General features: G+C 50.3%; 1 protein-coding gene across 1 annotated transcript; it reads left to right on the forward strand.

The window, feature by feature from the left end:
• The first annotated feature begins 144 nt into the window (after window positions 1-144).
• On the forward strand, window positions 145-22772 carry RBP1 (retinol binding protein 1). The gene is given in 5 exon segments (XM_069473164.1): window positions 145-291; window positions 293-413; window positions 898-1076; window positions 21705-21806; window positions 22499-22772. Coding segments are annotated over 5 exon segments (603 nt in total). The 3' UTR covers window positions 22553-22772.
• The last annotated feature ends 2495 nt before the right edge of the window (window positions 22773-25267 follow it).

The following is a 25267-nucleotide window of genomic DNA, read 5'->3' on the forward strand; positions in this document are numbered from 1 at the left end:
ACCTCCCATCATCTCCTCTTCCTTTATAGGGGAAGCGAAGTCAAGGTCTGAATGAAGGGGGCCGCGGGCCAGGGACAAACCTGGCCTTCTAACATCCCCCGCCCCTGCCCCGCCCTCTCTCAGGGGGGAGGAGCGACGGCTACAATGGATCCTCCCGCGGGCTTTGTGCGCGCTTGGAATCCAGCTGTCGCCGCCCCACAGAGCCCCCAGTCCCGGGAGGGCGCGCGTTTTCGGGCCGCCCACCACCCGGATCACAGCCGCAGCCGCAGCCGCTGCCCCTGCTGAACCCAGAGCCGCTCCTTCCCGCTCCGTGGCGGACTGGCACCAGTCACTTCCCAAAATGCCCGTCGACTTCACCGGGTACTGGAAGATGCTGGCCAACGAGAATTTCGAGGAGTACCTGCGCGCGCTCGGTAAGCGCTGCCCGCCGCGCCGGGCTCGGGGTTCCGGCTCTGGGCGCCCCTCCCCGGCGCCCTCCGGAGCCGCCTCCTGCCCCGGCCTGCGAGCGGCCGCCTGCTGCGCTCGGGCGCCAAAGGGCGTCCTCGACCACCGCCCCGAGGGTGGCCGGCAGGCTGCGCGTTCCAAGATCCGGGGTTGTTTGGGTTAATTGGTGGCCAGTATCTGCTAGTTGGCTCTGGACGAGGGTAATTCCATTAGTACAGCTGGGCTTGGTTTGCTAGTTTTATGTTTTGAAAAGATTAACATAGGACAGAAAACTTTGTTACAAAAAAAATAAGGCACAGGCAGCGCGCAGAGACCGCGTAGAGCGGCGCAAAGCCAGCGGAAACCCCAGCAGCGTTGGGCGGAGCGGCCTTCTGGGGCCCGGCTACCTGGGGAACAGTTCTCTGAGTTTTCCTGTCAACTCTCTGCCCCTCTCTGGCCCCGCGCCCCTTGCAGATGTCAATGTGGCCTTGCGCAAGATCGCCAACTTGCTGAAGCCAGACAAAGAGATCTTGCAGGACGGCGACCATATGATCATCCGCACGCTGAGCACGTTTAGGAACTACATCATGGACTTCCAGGTTGGGAAGGAGTTTGAGGAGGATCTGACCGGCATAGATGACCGCAAGTGCATGGTGAGGATTTGCGTGCCCACGCTGTCTCCTGCCCAGGGGGCGTGACCAAGGGCTGGACTAGTTCATCTGAGAGGGAGCAAGGTCCCTTGTGTTGGTGGGGAGGGGGACGTCCGGAAAATTCCCACTCCCGGCCCCCACAGTAGGCAGCACAGACTCATGAAGCACCCTGCTCCCTCTAAACCGGATGGTAATAGTTACGAGGGCTGCGATTTGTTGATTCTCCACTATGCCCAGGCGCTCTGCCAGGCACTTCATACACATGACTTCACCTAAGCCTCACACAACCTTTGAGGAAGATGTGAGTACGCCCATTTTACAGATGAAGAAACAGTCTCAAAGAGATGAAGTAATGTCCGCAGTAGCACAGCTAGGGAGGGGCTGGGCTGGAATTCCAAGCAAGTCTGTAGACTATTCTCCTCTGGCCAGCAGTGGGCTGGTGGGGGGAAAAGGAAGAAAGGAAGAAACAGTGAAGAAACACAGGGAGTCCCATTGAAGTGTAAACTTCCTATGTGACCTAGTGTCACTCTAGGAAGCTGGGAGACCTTTGGTCTCTGCTGGAAGCCCTCTGGCCTGCCCCTCCTTGCCCCAAAGCTGGGATTTGGCTGCTGGCCATTCCCTGCCCACCCTATCATCCAGTGTTTGTCCACTGAGCTTCCTTAGAACCTCACCGCCAACACCCACTCAGTAGGTCAGCGCCCCTGCAGCCCAGGCCAGAGGAAGCAGCAGTGGGGGAGGGAAGCAGCATGAGCCTCCCCTCCCCCAAGGGTGGGAAGCTTGTGACCAGGGACACCCCAATTAGTGCTACCACAGCAGACTCCAGAAGGTCAGCCCCAGGCCTCCATCCACATTCTCGGGTTGCTGGGAGGTCAGGGCACTTCCGTTCTCCCTTCTGTGGTCTTGGGTCCAGAGTTCGCTTATGCTCGGCCCAGAGCCGCCTTGCTTATTGGTGGGGGTCCTCGCCAGCCCCGCCCATTCTTCACCAAGGGTCTTTGCACTGGTCTGCAGTGTGCCCTGCACTGTGCTGGTCCTTTTACACTGCAGCCTAGTGAGGCAGGGATAAGTAACCCCACATTACGTGGTGACTGAGGCTCAGAGGGAGGAAGACACTTGCAAGAGATGGAACTTGAACCCTAGGCCTTCTGACATTGAGGCACACACTCCTGCTCCCTGCCCGGCTCCCCTGCTGGTAGCCTTTGCAGAAACCAGTTAGCTGAGGTTTGTCAGAACTGTGGTTGAAGGGATGCCAGGGTCTGTGAATGAGGAGCCGGGGCCTGGGTGACTCATCCCCCACCTTGTTTATCCATCTGAAGGCAGTCAGGACTGGTGTGTGAGTCTGCTGTCTGGAATGATGGGAAGGAGAGGGAGTCAGCAGGGAGTGCCTTACAGGGACCACTCGTGGGAGAAAACACTGTTGTTGTAGGGAAATGTCAGGTTGTGACTTTAAAAGTCTCAAGGCCTCTTAATCTGCAGGAGAGACTCACGATGGGAACAGAGACCTTCAGACAGGGTCTGCCTTTCTCATTACTGCCCAGGACCTGTTCCCCAGCCCACTGCAGGGACGTCTGCTCCATGAGAACAGCCCTCGGCCCCAGCTCACTCTTGGGGAACTCGCAAGACACATCAAACATCTCTTCATTTTGGGTCACTGCGATTCTGGAATGTGCTTGCTTGTACTTGGCTAATTATTTATCTTCACTCTTTCATTCCTTCCCTCATCCATTAACACATGTAACATTTATTGATTACCTGATAATACTAGTGAATACTGCGCTCACCCAGTGCTTACTATGTACCAGATACTGTTCAAATGTTATAGTAACTCAATCTTCACAACACCCTTTCCAACCCCATTTTACCAGTAAGAAAACCGAGACAAGATTTCTTACCGTGTGACCTTGGGGAGGTTCAGTGTGTGGCAGAGGGAGGATCTGAATTAACCACTGCTCTGTACGCACTGCATCCCTCACATGCTGGTCACCACACCGGGCACAGCACAGTAGAGCAAGTCACAGTCCCTGATGTCCAGGAACTCACAGTCTTTGTGGCAGAGACAGACACACAAACAGCAACAACACAGCACTACAAAGGAAAGCACGGGGTGGAGGATGGAGGCATTGTGAGCACCCAGAGGAGGGGATCCTAGGATTTCTGGGGGAGTTGACTTTTGTATTTAATTGTAAATGAAAAGAACAAAGAGCATTGGGGTGTGGGGTAGGTGGAAGGGAGGATTTTGGATACAAAGGAAGGGGCAATGGCCACCTTCTCTTCTCAAGGCCAGCATCAGGTTCATGGTCGGTGAGCAGACAGTGGAGCCTAGCAGCTGGACAAACTAGTTGAAACTGGGCCAGGACTCATAGTCACTGTCACTGCCCCAGGACTCAGGGAGGCCCCATCCCAAGTACACAGCCACTTACTCACCTGTCACAGCCTGATGGTGGTGGGACGACACCACTGCTCCACTCCCACCTGCCCTGGGTCCCCTGCAGTGCAGAGAAGCCCTTCTCCGGCTGCCCCCAGGGTGGTGTGCAGCTTTGGAGCACCGTGAAGAGCATGGCTGGATGAGCGTAGGATGACAGAATTATAGCAACTGTGGGGCCTGATGCTATGAATGGGAGGGAGCTTCTGCCCCACATGTTTGGCACCCACCAGCCAGGAGCAATGGCCCGGAAGAGTTTGTTCCCAGCACAACACGGGAGTCTCATTCTCACTTGGGATCATTCATTCATCTGTTTTTTTCATTCCTCTCTGGGCAATCTCATGGTGCTTACTCTGTGTTTGCAACCCCTGTGTTGGTCAGACGAATCGCACGCGGTTCCTGCCGTCATGGCGTTCAGTGTGGGGGGAGGCAGATCAAAGCAGCACGGTAGGGGACAGTGTGCTGATGGGCCGGAGAAGCACTCCCTCCCTGGTCTGGGAGAAGGTTCCCACAGGAAGTGGAGTCTGAGCTGTGGCTTGAAGGAGAGACAGGAAGTAGCCGGGCCAACAGAAAGGGGCTAAGAGGAAGGCCAAGGCCAAGAGAACAGCATTTGGTAAATATTATTTCAGAGCTGTCCCACACCAGGCCCTGGGCTTGGCCCCGGGGTCACAGAGGCAGCAAGGCCCCCTGGACGCCCAAGCCAGTGGAGGAGACAGATGCATCTTCAGGCCATTACAGCCCAGCTCATGATGGGGGCACAGCAGACTGAGGAGCACAGAGCTGGAACTTGGGGAAACAGTGGTCAGGGAAGGTCCTGGAGGGGGTGACAGCTAGGGGAGAGCTTAAAGGTCAAGTAAGTAGAGCAGATGTGAAGAAAGGGATAAGAGCCTTCTGGACAGAGGGAACCACATGCACAATGGCCCAGAGGTCATAGAAGCCTGGTTGGGAGGGGGTTTCGGAGGAGAGAGAAGTGCAGACTGCAAAGACTTTAGCATGGCTGGTGTGTAGGGCATGGCGGGGAGAGAGGACAGCCAGGAGGGCCTGACAGGGAGCCTAGATGTGCCCCTGACAGGTCTCTGGGAACCCTTGCTGGGAGAGGCATGGCCAGGCTGACATCCCTCCCCAAAGGGCCAGAGGCTGGCTGCCTAGAGGTCTCTGGTCCTGCCTCTTTTCCATGGAACCTTATCTGTATTCTAGAACAGCAGCCAGAGAATAAAATCCAGCCTACAGATGTATTTTGTTTGGCTTAAACAATGTTTGAAAAACTTCAGAGTCAGTTACCAAAGATTGTAAGATTTCATAGAAAATCCATATTTCTGGCTGTTATTCCCCCCCACCCAAAAAAAGTCAAGAGAGCCAAAAACACTGGGCGCCATTTTATTCCTACACTGTGTGGGTCACTGGAATACTGCCTCCTTTAGATGGGACATTCTCCAGCACTGCTTTTCAGGTAACAGTCCTCACCCCGCCCAGTTACCCAAAGTTGAGGATCAAATGGCTGTTTGCCACTGCTTGCACTGTGTGTTCTTGTTTAAAGCTATGGTCCCAAAGCAGAGACAGCCCCAGTATCATGGGGAATCTCTTAGAAATACAAATTTTTCTGGCCACACCCTTGGCCCACTGAATCAAAACTCTGGGAGTGGGGCCAGTAATCTGTTTCAGGAAGCCCTCCAGGTGGTTCTGATGCAACCAAAGATTGGGAGCCATGGCTTTGGAGTACAGAAACATCTCTCTGTACCTGCCTGTGTCTCCATAAAAGGTGGAAAAACTATAAAATTAGGTATAGTTTTACTGGCTGGTTTGGCCCATCGCCTGGCCCCTACGAACATTGCCCAGAGCCACCTGCAACGGCCGTGTGGCCTCTCCCTGGGCTGAGTGGGGGAGGGATTCAGGTCAGCGTTGCTGTCTGCCCTTTCACGCAGCTCACATTTCCAGTCTGGTCGATTCAGATTTTATGTGACCCACGCACAGCAGGGGCTATCGTTTGGCGGAAATGCATAGAGGCTGGGCTCGGCTGCACAGACACAGGTTTTCTCCATTGCTTCCTACATGCCTTTGTCCATTAAAATGGGGTATCAGGCCCAGCGAGAAACCAAGATCATTTGCTGACTATAGCCCATGTGGGCATTGGCAGGTGGAGTCTTAAGAAAGGAAGGTGCTCTTCACCTTCGGATAGTGTTCACTCCCCCTGGGCAAGGGAGTCCCTCGGAAGGCTTCTGTTCTTTGTCTCCAAGTCTGCCCTCCCCGCCCCTAGCATGAGCAGCTTTTGTGGAAGAAGACAGCCTGGGCCAGGAATCACAGCCGTGAGCCTGGCTCTGCGTGGTGATGGCAGGAGGGCCATTTGTCACCCTGCCATGGACACCGGGTCAGTCTTCCCTGGAGGAGGCAGCTTTGTTCACTCAGGGGCCTGGCGCCTCCTCCCCTGGCTGAGACCTTGCCTTCATGACCGGCATTGAACTCAGGATGACCCCTCCACAGGGCCCGCCTCCCACTTCCACCCTCCTCTCCACTGTCGCTTTCTTTGTTTTATTTTAAAAAGAAAAAATTCAAATAGCACAAGAGAGTGCGGCCTGAAAAGGAAAGGACCCCTTCCCCTACTTGGCTCAATTCCCACCCTCCAGAGGTTGTCACTGTTACCGTTTCTGGTGGACTGTACAGAAATCTTCCTCAAACATATACGATATCTGTCTGTGGGTTGTTCAATTGATAGGTTCTCTAAAGCCAAAAGGAAGGAAGAAACAAAGAGAGGGAGGGAAGGAAAAGAATCCATTTCTCTGCATATGTTTTCCACTTAATATTTCCATATCAGCACTTACAGATTTTCTGAGTTTTTTAACTATGTTTCCTTCCTTTCTGCCCCTGACTGCCTTACTTACATCCATCCGTCCATCCATCCATCCTTCCATCTAATTATATACGGTAATAAATGAAATCCACCAAACCACATTAACACTTTGGTTTAAATTTTGCCAGCTTTCTGATCCTGTTCTTGACCCATTAAAGAGATTTTTTTAGTTCTTATTTTAAAAACACAATGCCACTGGCAAAATTAACTCCCTGGGCTGCTGAGCTGAGAAAGCAGTTGAACTTGGGAGGCTCTGCGAGCCGCCCCTGCCCAGATCAGGCACCCAGCATTCAGCTGGGTCCTTTCCAGGACAGAAACACAGGATCTCTTTCATGTCTTAGCTGAAGTTCTCCGACCTTTGAAATCAGTGTCAGCAGCATGCTTTTGAGGATTACAAAAAGAAGAATTAAAGCAACCCAAATAAAATTCACAAAGTAGCTTTCAAAAATCACACTGGTTTGTTAGATTTGGGTTTTTATCAGACAGGAACAAAGGAAAATAACGTGTACTAAATCTCTACTAAGTGCCATGCCTGCACCAAGTGCTTTTAGTACTTTTTCTCCTTTGGTCTCCACAACAATACTATTCTATAAGTATCACTATGCTCATTTCACAGATGAGAATCTGAAGCTGAGAGAGATGAAGTACCTTTTCAGCCCAAGGTCACCCAGCTGGCAGGTGGCAGAGGAAGGATTCTAGCCAATCTGTTTATAAAGCTCCCTGCCACAAGGTCTGCCACAGAGCGTTGTGGAGGGCCAGTACCCCGCTCCTTATGGCAAGCACCCCTTATGGCAAGCCTCAGCACAGTGTGGAAGTAGGTGGCCACTTCCAACAAGGCCAAGGATGAGTAGAAGGAGCGCTGGTGTTAAGGTCAGAACATCTGGTTTTGAATTCTCTGTTGCCTAAGTGACAGAGTAACCTTAAATGATTAGACACACCACCTCCATTTTCACATCTGCAAAACAGGCATCATGATTGCTGCTCAGCCTACCTTGCAAGGCAAATGCTGAGCACTATAGAGATACTACAGGGGGCAGGGCCTTGTGAAGCCACAATACCATGTGCAGAACAGGGCCAGGGCCCATGATACCCCAGAGTGAGGGGCAAGGCACAATAGCTTATGAAGGCCAGGAGTTTACTGATGAGTTTCAGCTGTTTGTTTTTCTGACCACATCACCACCGGGCTCCCACCCAGAGAAGCACCTCCTCTGTATGGTGAGGATCACCCCTGCTCACCGTCCTGGGCCTGGCGGGACGGCAAGTCACAGTACGCTGTCTCTTCTGGGATGAGCACTTTCTACCAGGGTGATCACCGCTTCCCATAGCCTGTGATTGTGCACACGACCCAAACTGGGCCAATCACACCCTTTCCTGGAATTTAATTTAGGGACTCTGAGAGAGAGGTGAGTTCTATTCCCTTAAAGGTTGATAAGCTGGTACGATGTAAGCTTGGAGCTCTCTGAAGCCAGTGCCCCTCCCACCCTTCTGCAGCTGCATGGAAAAACCTAATAGAAGGAAAAAATAAGATGAGGCAGAGAGAGAGAGGGAGGGAGAGAGAGAATGCCACACTGCAGGGTTACTGGAGTTCCTGACACTAACACCATCCCTAGACTTCCCGTGTACTTGAACCAATACATTCCCCTTCTTTCCCCTTAAGCCATTTGGGCTGGTTTCCTATCACTTGCATCTGAAAACATCCTAAAATATTCAGACCTCAGAGATTATGGGTTACGACCCACATCAGCAGTTTGAGCAATAGGTCTCAACTTGAGCTTACCCCACCCCCAGAGTTTCTGATTCTGAAGGTCTAGGGTGGGGCTCGAGAACTTGTTTTTCTCACAAGTCCCAGATGAAGCTGGTGTTGTTGGTTCAAGGACCACACTTCTGATAACTACCAAGGAAGAGAAACGAGGAAGCAGGCTGGCCCATGCCGAGGTTCCTGTGATGTTCCCATCACGATTCAGTATAGTACGTCTGTGCTGGGGTAAAATGTGCCTGGCTCTGGGGGATGAATGGGAGTAAAGAGGTCTGTCCCAGATAGGGACAGTCTTCTGCCTGCCTGGGGACACCAGTCTTGCAGTAGCCCATGATGGTTTGCAACTGAGGGTCCAGGTAAGTGATACCAAATCTGCAATTGGTCAGGGCTCAGAGGGGATGACTTGTCCCTGCTGCCTGCTCTGTCGCTGGGAGCTGGAGGCTCCACTTTCCAGATGGCTAACTCACACTCTCTACTTGGCTGCTTGGGCTTCCTCACAATGTGGCAGCTAGGTTCCAAGAATGACAGTCTCAAGAGAACAAGGCAAGGCATTTTTTATGAGCTACCTAGCATCTGAGGTCATATAGCAACAAGTCTTCCATACTTTGTTGGTCAAATCAGTTGCAAAGGCCTACCCATCTTCCAGGCGAGGGAACATAGATGCCACATCTTAATGGACGCATGGCAAGGTTCTGGAAGAACATGTAGGGTGGCAGAGACTTTAGGAAAGCTCAGTGTGCTATACGCACGCTAGGCCAGTGTCATGGAGCCTGGCGCACAGTGAGTGCTCAGTGGGGGTTGGAACGTTATTCTTTGGCTAACATTTGAAGGTCTGTCAGGGTTGGGCTGTTTTGACTAATCTTGTGTAGGACTCTGTGAAGATGGGAGAGGAGCAGCCAGTAGTGCCAGGGGCCAGGCTCCTGCAGCTGGGGCAGGAACTTTCATCTCCCTGGCCCTGGCATGGCATTCTGGAAGGGAAAAGGGGGAGTCCTGTGGGAAAACCTACGAGTGTTGGGGCAGCCCAGGACTTCACCTTCAGCCCTGCATCCCCCTCCAAAGTCTCAAGGAGATGAGTTTAAGCGTAGCTGAAATGACTTTTTGGACTCTAGCTCAGCGTGGGAGCCTGCTTTGCACTGTTCTACCCTCCCAGCCTCTGAGGATTTCTGGGCCCTCACCATCAACCCAGGACCCCTGGCTCCGCAGCACTGGAACCTGACGCAGTGGGTGGGGCTGTAAGCCCTCCAGGCACCCAGAAGATGTTCACTGCTGTCCCCTGCTAGGGTCCCCTTTGCTGGACGAGAAGAGGGGTTGAGGGAGTTTGTGCCTTTCCCTGGACAGCCCACCCCACTGCGAGTAGTCTCTGGAAACCAGCCCTTGCAGCCTAGGCCTTTGGAGACATTTTACTTGGGCTCAGGGATTTATTTGTATTTTTGACTTGGAGTTGACTGAAAACTCCCCTGAGAGCAAGGACTGTGCCTGATTCACAGTCGCGCTCTCCCTGGGAACCATTTTGTAGGTGTCTCTGTTGTATAAATTGAGCTGTGCTAGAGCGCGCACAAGTGCACACACCTGCACTCACACATACTCACACTCACACACACTCACTGCCCCTTGTCCTCCAAAGAGGAACCTCAGGTGTATGTCATGCTGTCTCAAATGCCACCATTAGAGTGCATTTATTTTGGTTAAATATCCAATGACTTCTCCAGGTGTTTCCTTTAAAATGCAAACACCTCGGAACGCTAGCTAGCTACTATTAATATAGGAATACTAATGAGTCCTTCCTTCCCTTCTTCATTCCTTCCTTCTTCCCCTCCTTTTCCTCTTCTCCCCCACCCCCACTTTCTTCCCTCTTCCTTTTCTGACCTGCGGGTCCAAGGACAGCAGGGCAGTACTCTGGGGAAGACCTGCATAAGCAAGATGGGCATGAAGGTAGGGATGGCAGAGACCCCAGGCTCCAAACCCCACCTTTGCTAACTTTACAATGGAACTAGTCCTGCACTCAGAAAATTATAAAAAAATCTCTCTAACAATGTGCAATGAGTCAGAAAATCATCTTACTCTTTAAATCAGGTATCCCACTTAAGGGATTATATTTCAGGAAAATTATTCCGGTTGTACAAGGGTATTTGTCACTCTGATAATAATCCTCAACAACCCACATAAGTGTAACCACTGTCTGAAGGCCTACTAGGCGGCAGGCCCTGCCTACCACTCTAGGTGTATCTATTTAATCCTCCAATAAGCCTGGAGAGGAGGTGCTACTCTCCCATTTTACAGACAGGGAAACGCAAGTCCTGCCCAGGGTCACGCTACTGGCTAACCATAGACTTGTGATTTGACTTCGGATCTCTCTGATTGCTGACTTTGTGTGGTTCATGGAATAGGATGTCTCCTGCTGGCACTCCTAAATACCAAATAACTGTGGGTGGTTAGAAAGACTGTGGCTATTTAATTCCATAGACCACTATGTAGCCATGTAAATGATCACTATGAAGATAAATGAAAATTGTTTATGGATAATCAGCCAACAAGTTCCACAGATTCTACTTCTTAACATCTCTCTCTTCCCCATCCCCACTGCTCTGAATATCTCTTGCCTACAATAATAATAACAATTAACATTTCTTGTTCTTACTATGTGCCAGACCCAGCGCTTTCCCTGGGTTATTTCATTTAATTACTGCAGTATCTTCACGTTGATCTCCCTTCTACCATGCTCAACACTTTAGCCCACCCTTCACAGTCTAAAAAGGGAACTTGATCATGCTACTCCCCAGCTTAAAACTCCCAGGGGCTCCCCAGTGCTGAGAGGTAAAGGCCAGATGGCACTTGGGCTCTTAGGTCATGGCCCTACCTAAGTCTCCAGCCCATTTCCTCCCTCACCTCTGTGCTTGGACCCATCCCTCCATATGTTAGTGGCTTCACTTGCCATCCTCCTGACATCCCCTCTCCCTGCTCACTTCCGTGGGATGTCTCCTTGCCTCTTCCCCTGGGGGGATAATTACCTGTTGGTCAAGACTCAGCCCAGGCTTAAGGCTCCACTGATCCCATCCTAACGCCCCCTCCCACCACCATTCCCCTCTTTTGCCTCCTGGCCCCTCTCTGCAGGTGCTGCTCTTAGGGCACCTGTGAGGCTAGTTTGAGATTCTGGACAGCAGGGGCCACACCTCCATATCTGCAGTGCCTAGCACAGTGGGCTCCGATGTGTTCATTAAATGAATGTTAAGTGGAAATAACAGAACCTCGAATATACAAATGGTAGTCATTGGCCATATCACTGCAAGGTCCACTTGCCATTTAATGATAGCCAGTGTTTGTTGGGTATTTCCCATGTCCCAGGAATCCTTCTAATCCCTTTCCATGCATTAATTCTTTTAATCCTCACAACAATTCTATGATGAAGATGCCCGAATTCTTCCTATACTATATATGAAGAAAATGAAATGCAGAGCAGTGATATAACTTGTCCGACTTCAGGTAGCTGGTGCAGCTAGGATTTGAAATAGACAGTCTAACTCCAGACTGTTACCAGGGAGAGATGGAACAGTTGTTATTTTAAGGAGTCAGAGCTCTGGATTAGTTTCTCTGTGAGGCTTTTGAAATCTAAGATGAGTGTCCCCTGATGAAGCAGTGACATTGTAGGATGGAGTCGTGAGCTGCAGGGGAGGAAGGTCTGGTTTGCATCCTATTGTCCCAGCAGTGGAGGCCACATTGCTGGCCAAGCACCCCAGCTTCAAGGGCTGGAGGCAGCTGTTTCTGACCCTCCTTTAAGCTCTTGCTGGTCCACGGCCCGACTCCCTGTGATGCAGGAGCCTGGCAGTCTGCGTCGTAGCTGGTTCAGCTCTGAAGCCTGATCCGCCAGATCGGCCGGACCATCATCCTTGGAAACTCTGCCCCTTACAAACTGGGTGGCCTTAGGCAGTTACTTCACCCCTCTGTGCCTTTACTTGTCTGTGAAATGGGGATAATTACAAAGTAGGGTATGCCTACTTCATGGGGAGGATTAGATGAATGGTGTGTGGTGTATGGGAAAACCTGAAGTGCAGCTGTTCCATCAATATGAGCTGTTATAATTAATCCTCTCGTCCCATGAACTGTGACCTCCAGAAGAGAAATTCTGGTGGTAGTCACATGTGTGAAGGGACACCTGGCCACCTGGAGAAGAGCTAGCAGGGTTATGAGGGCAGAGGCTGGCCTGAAGGGGCACCTGCCTCTCCACACCCACAGAGAGCAGGCTGGGCAAGGCCAGGAGCAGGCCGACACTACTGTTGGCTGTGTATTTTATATGTCGGGCACTGAAATGGGCCCTTGCACCTCCTTGTTTCATTTCATCCTGCTGGCTGTGCTCTGCGGCAGAGCTCACTAGCCTCATTTTGCAGATGGAGAAGTGGAAGCTCAGAGAGGTGGAGTATATCACTCAAGGTCACCCAGTGAGAAAGAGGTGGGCCTGGGCTGGAGCTCAGGCCTATCCAAGGCTGCCATTGGGTCCCTCCTCAGTGCCCAGCTTGGGCAGGTGAGCCGCTGACCCATAGCCTGCCAGGTGCTGTTCAATGGCCACAGTACCCATGGCAGTGAGATGTGCGTGTGGGAACAGTGGGCAGGTCATGGGCTGAGAGTTGGGCATAAGGGAGTTTAAACCGTGTCTCATACTCTTCCTAGCTGTGTGGCTCTGGGTATGGTGCTAAGCTCTCCGAGCCTCAGAGACCCAAGGCCAGAGCAGAGCACTCCAATGGCTAACCCATTTCTATACGGCTCATCTATGGAAGAATAAACAGCCACATTGCTTGGAACATAAGAAAGAAAAGGGGGTGTTTGTTGCCTGAAAAATTACAAAAGTACCACTAGAATGTTTTCTGCCATTCATTCATTCAACAAATGGTAATGCACATTTTTTCTGCCACGGATTCCAAGATGAGGGCTGGTATCCTGCAGTGAATAAAAGCACCCCAGAGCCCAAGGAGCTCTCAGTCAAGAGATCCTGACCTTCTCACTCTCCCCTGGTTACCAGGCTAGGACCTCTTATCTTCTGGGAGCTGTTTATTTCTATTTGCCTTGAAAGATATTTAAAAAAAAAAAAAAAAATAGGGGCCGGAGCCTCCCATGGAAGAGAAGAGGTCTCCAGTGACCCTCTAGCACTCTCTGGCAGGACGCCCCTCCCTTATTCCTACATTCTTCCCTGTATCCCCCCTCACACACCAGTGCTGGTGGAACTGATAACAGAGTGATTCCTTGCACTGGTCCCTGGTAGCGGAGCCTGCTCTGCCCAGCAGAGAAGCAAGCATCTGGAACCAGAGCATGCAGTCATGACGTGAGGAAGCAGCGAGGCTGTGAGCCGTCAGTTCCGGCTGGGCTTCATGAAGAGGGTCAAACAGGAGAGTCCAGCTGGGCAAAGCGCGTTTGGAGAATCCCTTGCTGCTCCTGACTTTCCTGCAACTGTCCATGATATGTTCCCCTTGCCTGGGATTCCCTTGTTCCTCTTCCTCTTTCTACTTTTTAACCGAGCTCCTAGGGTGTTTTCTGGCACCAGTTCCAGCATTACTTGTAGCCTTACCTCCTCCAGGAAGCCTTCCCTGATGGGCCTCTCCCTGGCTTGGAAGCTGATAAGGTGCCTTCCCACTTCCAGAACCCCCAGCACCTCTGTCTGCCAGTACTTAGCGTTCTGCTAGAATTCTCTGTCTTCTTTTCTTCTTCTCTGATAGTTTGTGAGCCCCGGAAAGCAAGGTCTTTGCCTTACCTCCCTCTCTCCGGCACCTGCAGCCGGTGTACAGGAGATGTGGAACCCACGATCGCTGAACGCTGTTCCCTTGCACAGAACCATGCTGCAAAATCCTGCTGCTCATTCCAGAGGCAGCTTAGGTCAGGAAACTGCAGAACGCAGTAGCCAAGAGCACGAGCTCTAGAGTCAGATCTCATCTCCCCACTTCGTGGCTGGGAGACGTCAGGCCTCAGTCTCCACATTTGTAAAATGAGGAGAAGCATACTTGCTCCAGGAGTTCTTGAGGAATCAAACTGATGTGACACATGCTTTGCTTAATACCATGCCTGGCACATAATGAGTACTCCATGCATGTTCTTATGGTTATGACGGTGACAGTGATAATGACAGCAATGCTATCACTCCCACCGGGAAGCCTTCCTTGGACCCCCGACTGGGGTGGGTGCCATCGCCCGTCCAGCACAGAGCACAGTGGTGCCCTGCCAGTATACACGTCTGCCTTCGCTCCAGGCTGGGCTGCCCCGTGGCAGAACTTGGGTCCAGCCCAGCATTCGGGCCACCCTGAGCACTGGGCCCCTGGAATGAACGAATGCAGTCCCACAGAGCCCCCCACCTTCTCAAAATCCATTTCCCACCTCCCCACCCAGATCCTTGGCCTCCATGGGGCCTTGAGCACTCCAACTGTTTAAACTGATTCTAGGCAGTGTCTGAAATATTAATATTAATATTTAAGGAAAAAAACTATAACATGTCAAGATTATTAGTCTTAACATTTTCTCATTTTGTTTGTCCTAAAAAATGTGTTATCATTTGCTATTAGTGTCTTCATGGTATTAGAATTGCATTCTTTCAGACCCACAAAGGCCTTGTTGTGGCTTTACTAGTTCGTATTAGTTGGTTTTAACAGCTTTTATGTCTCTAATTGCTCGTTCACATTTTAAGGCCTTATTAATTTAGCTTTAATCTGCTTTTAGAGTGAAACTGGCATTTCCTCTTGAATATGCTGATTTTAGATAATGCCAGCCCCCCAGGAACGGACCAGAGAAGAGGAGCCACCACCCACCCCCTCGCCCAGCCTGGCCTTGCAGGCAGCTCACAGACTTCCGGGTTCAAGTTAGGGCTCAAGCTCTAGCCCCTAAGTGACAGGCTGGTTACTGACAAAAGCCTAATGTTTATCAGCTCCAAAGCTGGAAGATTAAGTGAAACATTGTGGAAAGCTCCCAGCACAGTACTTGGCACTGGGCAAGTTCTCTGTTACCTTCCTGCCCTTCCCTCCCAATTGCTTATGTAACACAAGCAGCAGGTGCTGAAAACCTTCTGTTTGCCCAGGAACACACATACCCTCAAAGAGAGAAGCACACTGTAAAATCAAACTCCAAGAGGAAAGGCCAATTTGCATCTTTTAGCAATTTGCATTATGTATAGAAAATATCTACTCACTGTCTGGTTTTTAAATTTTACCCCCAAATCTAGAGAGTCCTGGCTCTGGCCGTTGCAAGCAGTAAGCATCACCCTGGGCAAAGTCACACCTCTTACAACCTGGCTCTGGAACCACAGAGCCATTGGGATTGAGTCGCAGCTTTCCAGACGTGGGTCCATTACCAGAGGGACTGCTAGGGCCAGGTGGATGAGGACAAAGGAATATGAGTGACCCATCGTCCCCTGCTCTTGGGAGTGGGTGTTTGGGGGCATGTGGGAGCTTTAACAAATGCTGCAAGTTTCTTGACAGCCAAGTTGAGTACCACCATTTGTAGGTCATGCCAGGTCACTGTCAAGAGAGATGGTTCCATTTAGTGGGAATTGCCTGTCACTCCCAGTACCGGTCACCTAAGCAGGGCAAGTGGGCCTCACAGCATCCCTGGGACATGCTCACTCAGGCTGCCCGTGGGAGCTGGGCTTTCTGTGTCATTGGTCCCAGGCAGCAGTGTCAGCTAGGGTTTCTAAGTGGTCAGAGGCGCTGGATAATGGCTTTTGAAGTGACAGTCCCTTGTCATTGTGGTGCAAAGCTGTCTTCATTCATCTGTTGACACATATCTCTCTGGGAAAACTGCTGACGAGGACAAAGCGATGAGAGTTATTATTAGTTTTTATTAGAAAAGTGAGACTGGCTTCACTTTACAACCAGCTTCCCTGGGTTCCAGCCCATTTGCAGACTTTCAGGTGGTCTGTGGGGTGAGAACTACTGGTGAGAAGGTGAGTTGAAGATGGCCATTCCTTCCCCTGGTTTGGGATTTGCTTGGGCTTCATTTCTAAGGTGGGGCCCCAGAGCCCATGGTGGGGTTGGTGCAGCAGCACTGCCCAGCCCTTTGGTTGGTACCCCGTTCACCCCATCCTCACAGGCACCTGCCTTTTCTGTGGGACCTGAAAAGCATCAGGAACGTCCTCCTACCTGAAATTCCTCCACTAGACCCTGATTTAATAATTGGATTAATCTAGGAAACCAGACTGAATAACCCCTCAAAGACCCTTTCAGATCTGGCGTTCAGGTATGGCTGAATCCTTGTCCCAGACTGCTCTCTGCCCCTGATCTAGCAAAGGGGGCCGGCTGATGACTTCAGAGGGAGGCCATGGAATAAGTGCTTGGCTCCTGGGGAAGGCTGTTACCAGAAGTTACATTGTGTTACCAGAAAATGAGTCACCATGGTTTGTCACCCATCCCCCTTCCAACATTACTTGTTTCCTTTTCCCTCTCATTTACTTTTAAGTGATTGCCCTCCTGCCTCCCTCCCCCACCCATTTTCTGTTCTATGACAAATCTGATCCTCTGAGAAATGGCTAGTTTATTCCCTCAAGACAAAAAGCTTAAAAAGAAAAATCCAGTTGTACCAAAAGCAAACACGGGGTACTGAGTGGGAGAACTAACTCACACAGCCAGCCATCACAGCTATCAGCGGGGAGTCTCCAAAGAGATCTTCTGCTTAAACAAAAACTAGTTAAGGTGTAGGGGAAGCAGGTGTGGCAGTGCCCAGCGGGCGGCCTCTGAAAGCCCTCCTCTTGATCCAAGTCTCCTAGAAGGAGAAGGAGCTTCCCAAAACTTTAGCCATGACGAATAGCACGTCTATCACTGTTTTAAAAATCTCCAATTCTTTAAAAAAAGGAAAAATAAAGACTTTAGTTGTTACTCATCTTCGACAAGCAAACCCCTTCCTTATCCAAGCTCTGGGCATCATGGTTACCATTACCTAGCGCCTCCTGTGTGCCAGCCCATGCATTTTCTGTATAATTTCTCTAATCCTCAGAACAAGTTGGTAAAGTAGATATTTTATCTAATGCCATGTAACAAAACACCCCAAAACTTAATAGCTTAAAACAGCAACCGTATATGCTCATGATTCTGGGGTTCACTGGGTAGTTCTTCAGCTGCGTGTGGTGGTGCTCAGCTGGGAGATCAGCTGGGGTGTCTTACCTCTTCTCCAAGTGGCCCCTCCGCTCAACCTCCATGGCTTCTCCATGGGGCCTTTCTTTTCAGCAGAATAGCCTGGGCTGCCCTAAAGCATGGCAGCTGGGTTTCAAGAGGGGGGATTCCAAGAGGACAAGCCCCCAGTGTACAAGTGCTTACGAAGGCACTGCTTACATCACGCTTGCTAATGTCCCACTGGCCAAAACAAGTCACATAGCCAAGCGGAGCTGATGTGGGAAGGGACTTCACAGGGGTGTGAATATCATGTGATCCATTGGGGGCCACCAATGGATAAACTGTCTAGCACAGTTTATCATTTAGCCCTCGTTTGCAGCTGAGGGCACTGAGGCTCAGAGAGGTTAATCTAGTTACCCAAAGTCATCCCACGTAGCCGGGAACTGAGGACCCAGCTCTCTCTGATGCCAAGGAACATGTGCTTTGCTGCCAATACTGGGTCAAACTGAGGGGCATGGGCAGCAAAGACAGGCATTGAAAACATGCTCCAGGCCATAGTCCAAGTTTCTCAGTGTGGCATTGTGGCCCTGTCTATCTACCAGCCCCAACAGCCTTGTCCCTCCCTCTCCTTAACTCCAGGATAGACTTCTACAGCACTGGCTTGTCATTTCTCCCTCACAGCCTGCTCCCCGGGCCAACATGCATCCGTATTCACTCTGCCCCAAATGCCTCTCCCGCTTTTTGAAACCCCTTTGGGAATCAGGAGGCCCCCAGTGGCCACTCCAGCGCCCTGTGCTTCCCTGATCACAGGACCTACCACATCAGGCAGTGACAGCCGGGTGTTCCTCTGTCTGCACCTCTCTGTGGCGATCTCCTTACAGGCAGGAGCCTTTAAGACCCCTGTCCGACTCCCAGCACCCACAGCCTGCAGTGGGGGGAGTGAACTGGAGGGTATTCCTCCAGGAGGCTGCTCGGAGTCTTAGCACAATGCCCACGTTTTTTCTGCAGCCCCCAGAGACTTTAGTGGGCATCTGGTGGGTGCCCTGCTTTGGGCGGGGAAACAAGTGGGCACCAAATATTGCGAGACCCATATTTCAGCCCAAATTCTTTTTCTCATTAACTGGATGACACTGAGAAAGTCACAAAACCTCTCTGAGCTCAGCCACCCCTCTGCATCTAATACAGTCAAGAATAATCTCTGCTCTGTCCAACTCACCCAGGATCACAGTCAACGTAAGCTTGGAGTTGACAGAGTGCTTCCTTGGAAACATGTATTAATAGTATTCATGTGATAGGGATCCTTCCCTTTCAGAGATCAGATTTGTAGGGCTCCAAGAAAGGCTTCTCTACACTGAAATAGGCTTCTGCTCCCTGTACCCTGGATCTGCCTGAAATTCTGCCATCTGTCTTTTTCTGGGCTAAGGTAGGATTATTATTTATATCCAGATAGCCCTTGTTAAAAGATGCCAAGTGATCTGGGAAGGGTGACATGGTGGCACAGGAGCAAAGGCTGCTTTACCATTAACAAACATTTCTGCCATGACACTGGTGTTAAACATGTATGAGCTTTCTGGAGATCAAGTTGGCGATACTTATCGAAAGCTTTAAAGATGTGCACAGTCTTTGATGAGATGATTCCTCCTCTGGAAATTTATTCTAAGGAAACAATGTGTTCAAAACTATGTATATAAGAAGTCTTATTTATAGTAGTACAGAATTATAAATCGCTTAAATGTACATGAATAGGCAATCAGCTAAATAATAATATGTATGTATAGTGAAATAGTACCAGGGCCAGCGTCACTGGCCTGTGACCAATGCAGTTCCCTCAGGGCCCCACACCCAGAAGGGCCCCTCACTTGGTTTAATGCTCTGCTCTCATTGTCTTAAAATTCTTAATCATTTTTGAACAAGGGGTTTCTCGTTTTCATTTTGTGCCGTGCCCTACAAAGTATGTAGCCATTTCCTGAATATTATATAACAGTTAAAATAATGCTATGGAGAATATTGTTGAAATGAAAAATTTCTTCTATTAAATGAAGAAATGAGGATACAAAACCATAAATGATGCAATCCTAATTTTATAAAAACAGAAATGTAGATAGATAGATAAAAGACTGGATGGAATACATCATACATTGTAACCACATAAAATGTCAGAACAGTTATCTCTGAAGAAGCAAGATTACACGTATTCTTTTTATTACTATTTTCTTCTTTGAGCATTTTTTCCATTTTCCAATACAAATTGTGGGAATATGCTCACTGGCCAATGTTTCCAGAAGAGGCAAAAGTGTGTGTATCATAGCTGAAAACAAGCAGTTCTCTCTGGCGCCTCTGATTGAACCAGGAGCCTTTCGTATGCACGGTAGACTTCTGGATAAACCCATGAAGAGAAGATCAGTTGATGAGGAAAGCAAGTGTTCTTACTAGCTCCTTGATGTCAAGGACTGACTTCTCGGTCCCCACTTCCCTTTACCAGCCTGGCACAAATGAAGCAGGGCTGAAGTGACGGGGCATCTTGTCTTATTTATGGCATGACATCATTAGCAGTCTTTGCCTGTGACATGTCTTACCAGACATTAACCATATGTGCTGGCTTAGAGGTGGGACCGTCTCTCTGGCTTGGGGCTAGACATGTGCCGTGAGTGAATCTCTGGACCCGTTGGGGAGATCTGCCCCCCACTCCCCTTGTGCCCCTTGTCCCTCTGGAACAGGGTCCGGGGCAAAGGTCAGACTGACTCCTCTGCAAAGCTGGGGGAACACACCTGGCTCTACCTGCCTTGTGCTGTCTCGCTGCAGGCATCGTCCCCACAGCAGAGGGCAGTAGTGATCAGCAAGTGCAGAAGGGAGGCCTTGGGGGTGCGGGATCCTCATGTTGGAGGTGGCCCCACTTATGCCACATCCATTTCCCAGATTTCTCCTCTCCCACATCCTTATCAGGCTGTTGCCGACTGTCCTGACTCTCGGCTGAGCATGGCAAGGAACGTAAGAATCCTAGAACCTTGGCTCTCCAAAGCCAAGGCCTCTGAGTTCATGGCCTCACGTGGCAGATGGGAACACAGGGGCCCAGCAGAGGGATGGATTTGCTCAGGGCCACACAGTGAGCACCGGGCAAGCAAAGTTCTGACCACTACAGGGGGAGGCAGGACTCATAACACGGAATTGCCCCAGATGGAAAGGCTATTCAAAAGGAGGTGGACAGCCGCAAATATGAGAGATGCCCACTGTGCCTTCTGTGTGTGCCCAGCTCTGGGACATACATCCCAATCTAGACCACGCTCATGGCTACGCTGGGGAGACAAGACTGCCTTGCCTCTGAATTCTAACACTAAGCACTGTGTTCCTGGGGGGCCCTTTCTGTTCCAAGAAACAAGAGTGAAATCTCCCAAGGACACAGGCTGGGCCTCCACTTCCTGCCTGTCTTCTCTTCAGCTGCCCAGCACCTGGCAGACTCAGTGCTCAGGGAAGATGTGAGTGCCCAAAGGTGAGGAGGTGTTGGCAGAGCTCACCTATGCTCCGCCGAGCCCGGGCAGGACAGAAGGACCTTCCTCCTCCTTCTGCCATGGTTCCCTGGTGCCTGCCTGCTGAACTCCTGCTGTCCCACCACTGTGCCTTCATCTCGTGATGGCCACCAAGAACTCTCTCCCCCACACCTCCTTTCCTCTCCTCCAGCTCCACTGTCCTCCTCAGGCCCAGCCCTGTGCCTTCTCTTCCCAGACCTGCCTCTTCCGTGGACTCTCACTTGGGCTCCCACCGCCCCTGACCTGTAACTGCTGACACTGGGCGCTTAAAGAAGCAGTGCAGTACAGTGGGGAGGGGGACTGCAGAGCCCCACAGATCCCTGTTCTGACCTGGCTCTGACACCAGGGTGAGCTTGGCAAGTCCCTTAACTTGATCAGTGAGAGGAAGATGCTCATTCATGCTCCAGGCGGACAGTCGTGAGGCTTAGAGACAGCACAGGCAGTGTCTGGAGAGCAGGCAGGCAACTAATGGCTGCCATTCGTACCTACACTTGGTTATTTCTGTCTAAGGTCATCGTCCCCGTGAGATGAAGAGCACTTTGAGGGCAGGGGTAGGGCCCAGGACCCAGCAAAGGTTGGAACAATGAGTGAATGGATGAAATGTCTGGGACGGGCAGGGTACTCTGAGAAGTCTGCCCCTCACCGGCCAGATGCAGGAACAGAGCCCACACCCTGCCCACACCGGGGCTGTGCTGGGCCCTCAGAAGCCTTTCCCCTGACCCCTTCCCCGTCCAGCCCCATTCTCAGCTCTTGCAATGACAGCCCCACCCAGTGACTTTTTCCCTCCTAATTATGCTTTTAAACAAAATTTATAAAGATTTCATAAATTTTAAAACTGATTTACACACTTTAATAAAAGCACGTGGTAAACAGGGAGTTTCAGGCTGCAAATTTTCTGTAATGAAATCGATGTGAGCACATGCTGGATTATCAAGGTTGGCAGCTGTCCCCTCCCCTACCCCTAGGGGCTGCCTGCTTGCTCAGGACTGACAACTGTGCTTCTTGCTTGGCAGACCACGGTGAGCTGGGACGGGGACAAGCTCCAGTGTGTGCAGAAGGGCGAGAAGGAGGGGCGCGGCTGGACCCAGTGGATTGAGGGTGATGAGCTGCACCTGGTAGGTTTATGGGCTGGGCCAGGCTGGGCCCCAAGAGGCCCTCACTACTGTTAAGGTCCAAGGGCCTGGAGAAGATGCTTGAGTGACTTAAAAAACTGAGCAATGTGTTTTGAAGGTCTAGGCTGACCCAACAGCCTAATCTGAGGGATGGGGGAAGAGGAACATCTAAGCATCAGCAAGGAGCTAAGCCCTTCACATCCTGTATCTCTTTCTATTCTCTCAAAATAGGAATATGGTTCCTGTTTTAGAGATGAGGATGTGAGGGCCCAGAAAGCTTAGATTACACGTCCAAATTGCACATCTATAAAGTGGCAGAAGCAAATTTGCTCCCAAATGATGTATATATCCACCATGCCAAATCGTGCAGGCCAGAGCCAAGAATTCTCTAAGCTTCCCGGAGCCATGATCTCAGTCTAGGTCAGGGAGAGGGGGTGCGGGAGAGGAGGCACAGGGGTCCTGCTGGTCAGCTGTGAGCCACATCTGTTCCTTCCAGCCAGCTCTATCTCTAGCGTGCTGCAGAGCCTGATCTCCACTATCCAGTTTAGCTGACTATCCAAAGAATTGGTTAGTTAAACCAACTCTTGAGGGAGGATAGCCACCAGTGAGTATTTTCAAAGTTCCTGTCCTGAGATGCACTAAGCCCTATGTGTGACTTTGCTCTGGCCAATGACCAGCATCTGCTTTTGTTTCAGGAGATGAGAGTGCAGGGTGTTGTCTGCAAGCAAGTATTCAAGAAGGTGCACTGAGGCCCAGGCAGACCACTGGTGTCAAGGAATGAGTGGTGTGGGTGTGTGGGCCCGGATCCCCCTCTTTGCACAGCAAGGGGCAGAAATGTCCAGCCAGCCCCAGGCATCTGTTAGAAGAGTCTGTCTCTTGGCTTTGTCTTTTGTCCTTTGCTTAAAACAAAGCCATACCAATAAAGTGATCTCTGTTCAAGATGTTTGTTTTAGGGAAGTTTCACACCCCACTACGCTCACTTTTCCCCAGGGCTTCTGAGGCCAGCTCCTGATGCCACTCAAGAGCAGAAGGGAGAAATTCAGCCACACATCTGCAAATTTAGTCCTGAGGTTGCACCTGTGCATGTTTTTCTCCAGGAGTACGGGTTTGGGTCTTCGGGGTGAGTGTGACCTGACATTCGATCACCTGCGTATTAAAAAGCTACCATGTTATGTGTCTAAATGGGACTAAAGTATAGTGAGTGCCACAGAAGCAGGAGAAGACACCTTCCACCCCGGGAACTTAGACCTAGTTAGGGAGATCCGAACAACAGAGAATGGCTTCATGACTGTGCTGTACACAAAGGAGATGCTCCATGATTATTTGTGAATGAAATGGAATTGGAATGGAATTGGAATGAAATGGAACTGAACTTTAAGCCCAAATCTAGCATGAGGTAAACCTTAACCAAAGGTAATTACCTACCGGATTTGATTTCAGAGATGTCACGAACACACAGTTTACCACCCCAAGACCATCCCCACCCCATCAATGGGCTGATATAGAGCCTTTCTTTTCACTGTTACAGATGAGGCATGACTTGCAAATCCCCCTAGAAGAAAGAGAGCAGCCTCACGTTCACACCAGAGTGTAGATGATTGCTAGGCTGTGCCTTTGCGTAGAGAAACAGGGAAACCAAAGGGGGAATGAGGAGGAGTGGGGGGTCATGGATAGGGAAAACAATCGGAAAAGGGGAGACTCACAGCAAGGACGCCCTGGGTCAACCTGACAATCTGCCCAGGCCTTGCAGAGCACTCCTTGAACAGAGTACTGAGTTAGGAGTCAGATGAGCTGAGTAGAAAGCCCAACTTCACCCCTCACTGGGCAACTCCACACCCCTCTGGACTTTGCTTCTCCAGCCAGAAAACCACAATAATAACCCACCTCACCTCCAGCACAGATGGGTTGTGTAGCTTGTAAAACACATGAAACTTAATAGACTGTGAAGCACTAGACCAGTGGTTCTCAGACCTAACTAAATGTTAGAACCACCTGGGAAGCTTTCAAAATTCCCCATATGTAGGCCACTTCCCAAAACCAGTTACATCTGAATGTCTCAAAATACCAGGCATTACTATTTAAGTCTCCCCAGGTGATTCAAATATGCAACTGGAGTTGAGAACTGTTGCCCTAGATCAGTGGTTCTCAACTGGGGGTCACGGAGTGCTCTCCCACCCCCAGCTCCAGGGGCATTTGGCAGTGTCTGGAGACATATTTGACTTCACAACGTGCGTGCAGGGCACTACTGGCATCTATTGGTTAGAGGCCAGCAATGTTGCTGAACATCCTGTTATGCACAGGACAGGTCCCCACAACAAACATCTAGCCCGAAATGTCAGTAGTCACAAGGCTGAGAAACCCCGCCTTACACAACGTAAGAAATGTTTGTTTGTTTGTTTTTTATTATAGAGATCATTTCCCTAGCCTAGGGCAAGGAAATGGAAACCCAGAATTGCCTAACATCCTGGAGACCCCTGCACCTTTATGGCCCTGGTCTCTGTCCCTGAGGTTAGAAAACTCAAAGGTAAAGATTCTTACAAAGACCATTCATTCATCACACAAATATTTAATGAAGGCCGATTATGTACCAGGCACTGATCTAGTGCCATACGTTTTGGGCATCCAGAAATGTTTGAAACACCATGAGTTCCCATCCATGCCAAGTACGGAGACCCCCATCAGACCTCCACCTGCAATACATAAATGCCTCACCCAGCAGTTAGGTGCAGGTTCAAACTTATGGCACTGTTAGCATGAGTGTGCATGGAAGGAGCAACTGTGGCCCCACCCTCAGGAGCCTCTGGTCCCAGAGGAAGATTCAGCACCACTGTGATTGAACAGCTTGAATAATGGGATCAATCTTAGTGGGCAGTGGGAGCCACGGGAGGTTTTTGAGCAGGAGAGTGACATGACCAGGCTTTGAGCAGAATTAACCTGGCAGCCATTCTCTCAGAAGTGAAAACAGAAAGAGTGAGAAATACCACGTAGGAATACCAGTTATCATAGGATAGTCACATTTAATTCAAAATTAATTTCATATGACACTAATCTTCCCAAAGAAATACATATTAAGTGAGAGTAATGTTTCTTATTTTACATAAATCCGTAACCACAGAAACAGGCTTAATACTGTCTCATCACTGTCTCTCTGCAACCTTCATGTGTAAGTCCATTTGGAGATAATGTCAAGAGTTGAAAAACCCTTCACGAATGTGATGTCTGGGCCAAATGGTTCTTCACCCCCAGCACTGCATTCCCCCATTGGAGACTCTATTTGAAATCCTAACACTTAACTCTAATTCTTACCACTGTCTTAGACATCCCTAGGGGACATCGGTCACATCTGTGGCTGCCCACCATCTTGTGAACAACTCTCCCAGGGCTGGGGAATTTCCTTCATTAGGAATTCCATCCCTCCCAGGTATCAGTAGAAGAAAGAACTCGCTTTCCCAGCCTACCTTGCA

This window comes from Eulemur rufifrons, chromosome 7 (assembly GCF_041146395.1).
Source record: "Eulemur rufifrons isolate Redbay chromosome 7, OSU_ERuf_1, whole genome shotgun sequence".
NCBI lineage: Eukaryota > Metazoa > Chordata > Mammalia > Primates > Lemuridae > Eulemur > Eulemur rufifrons.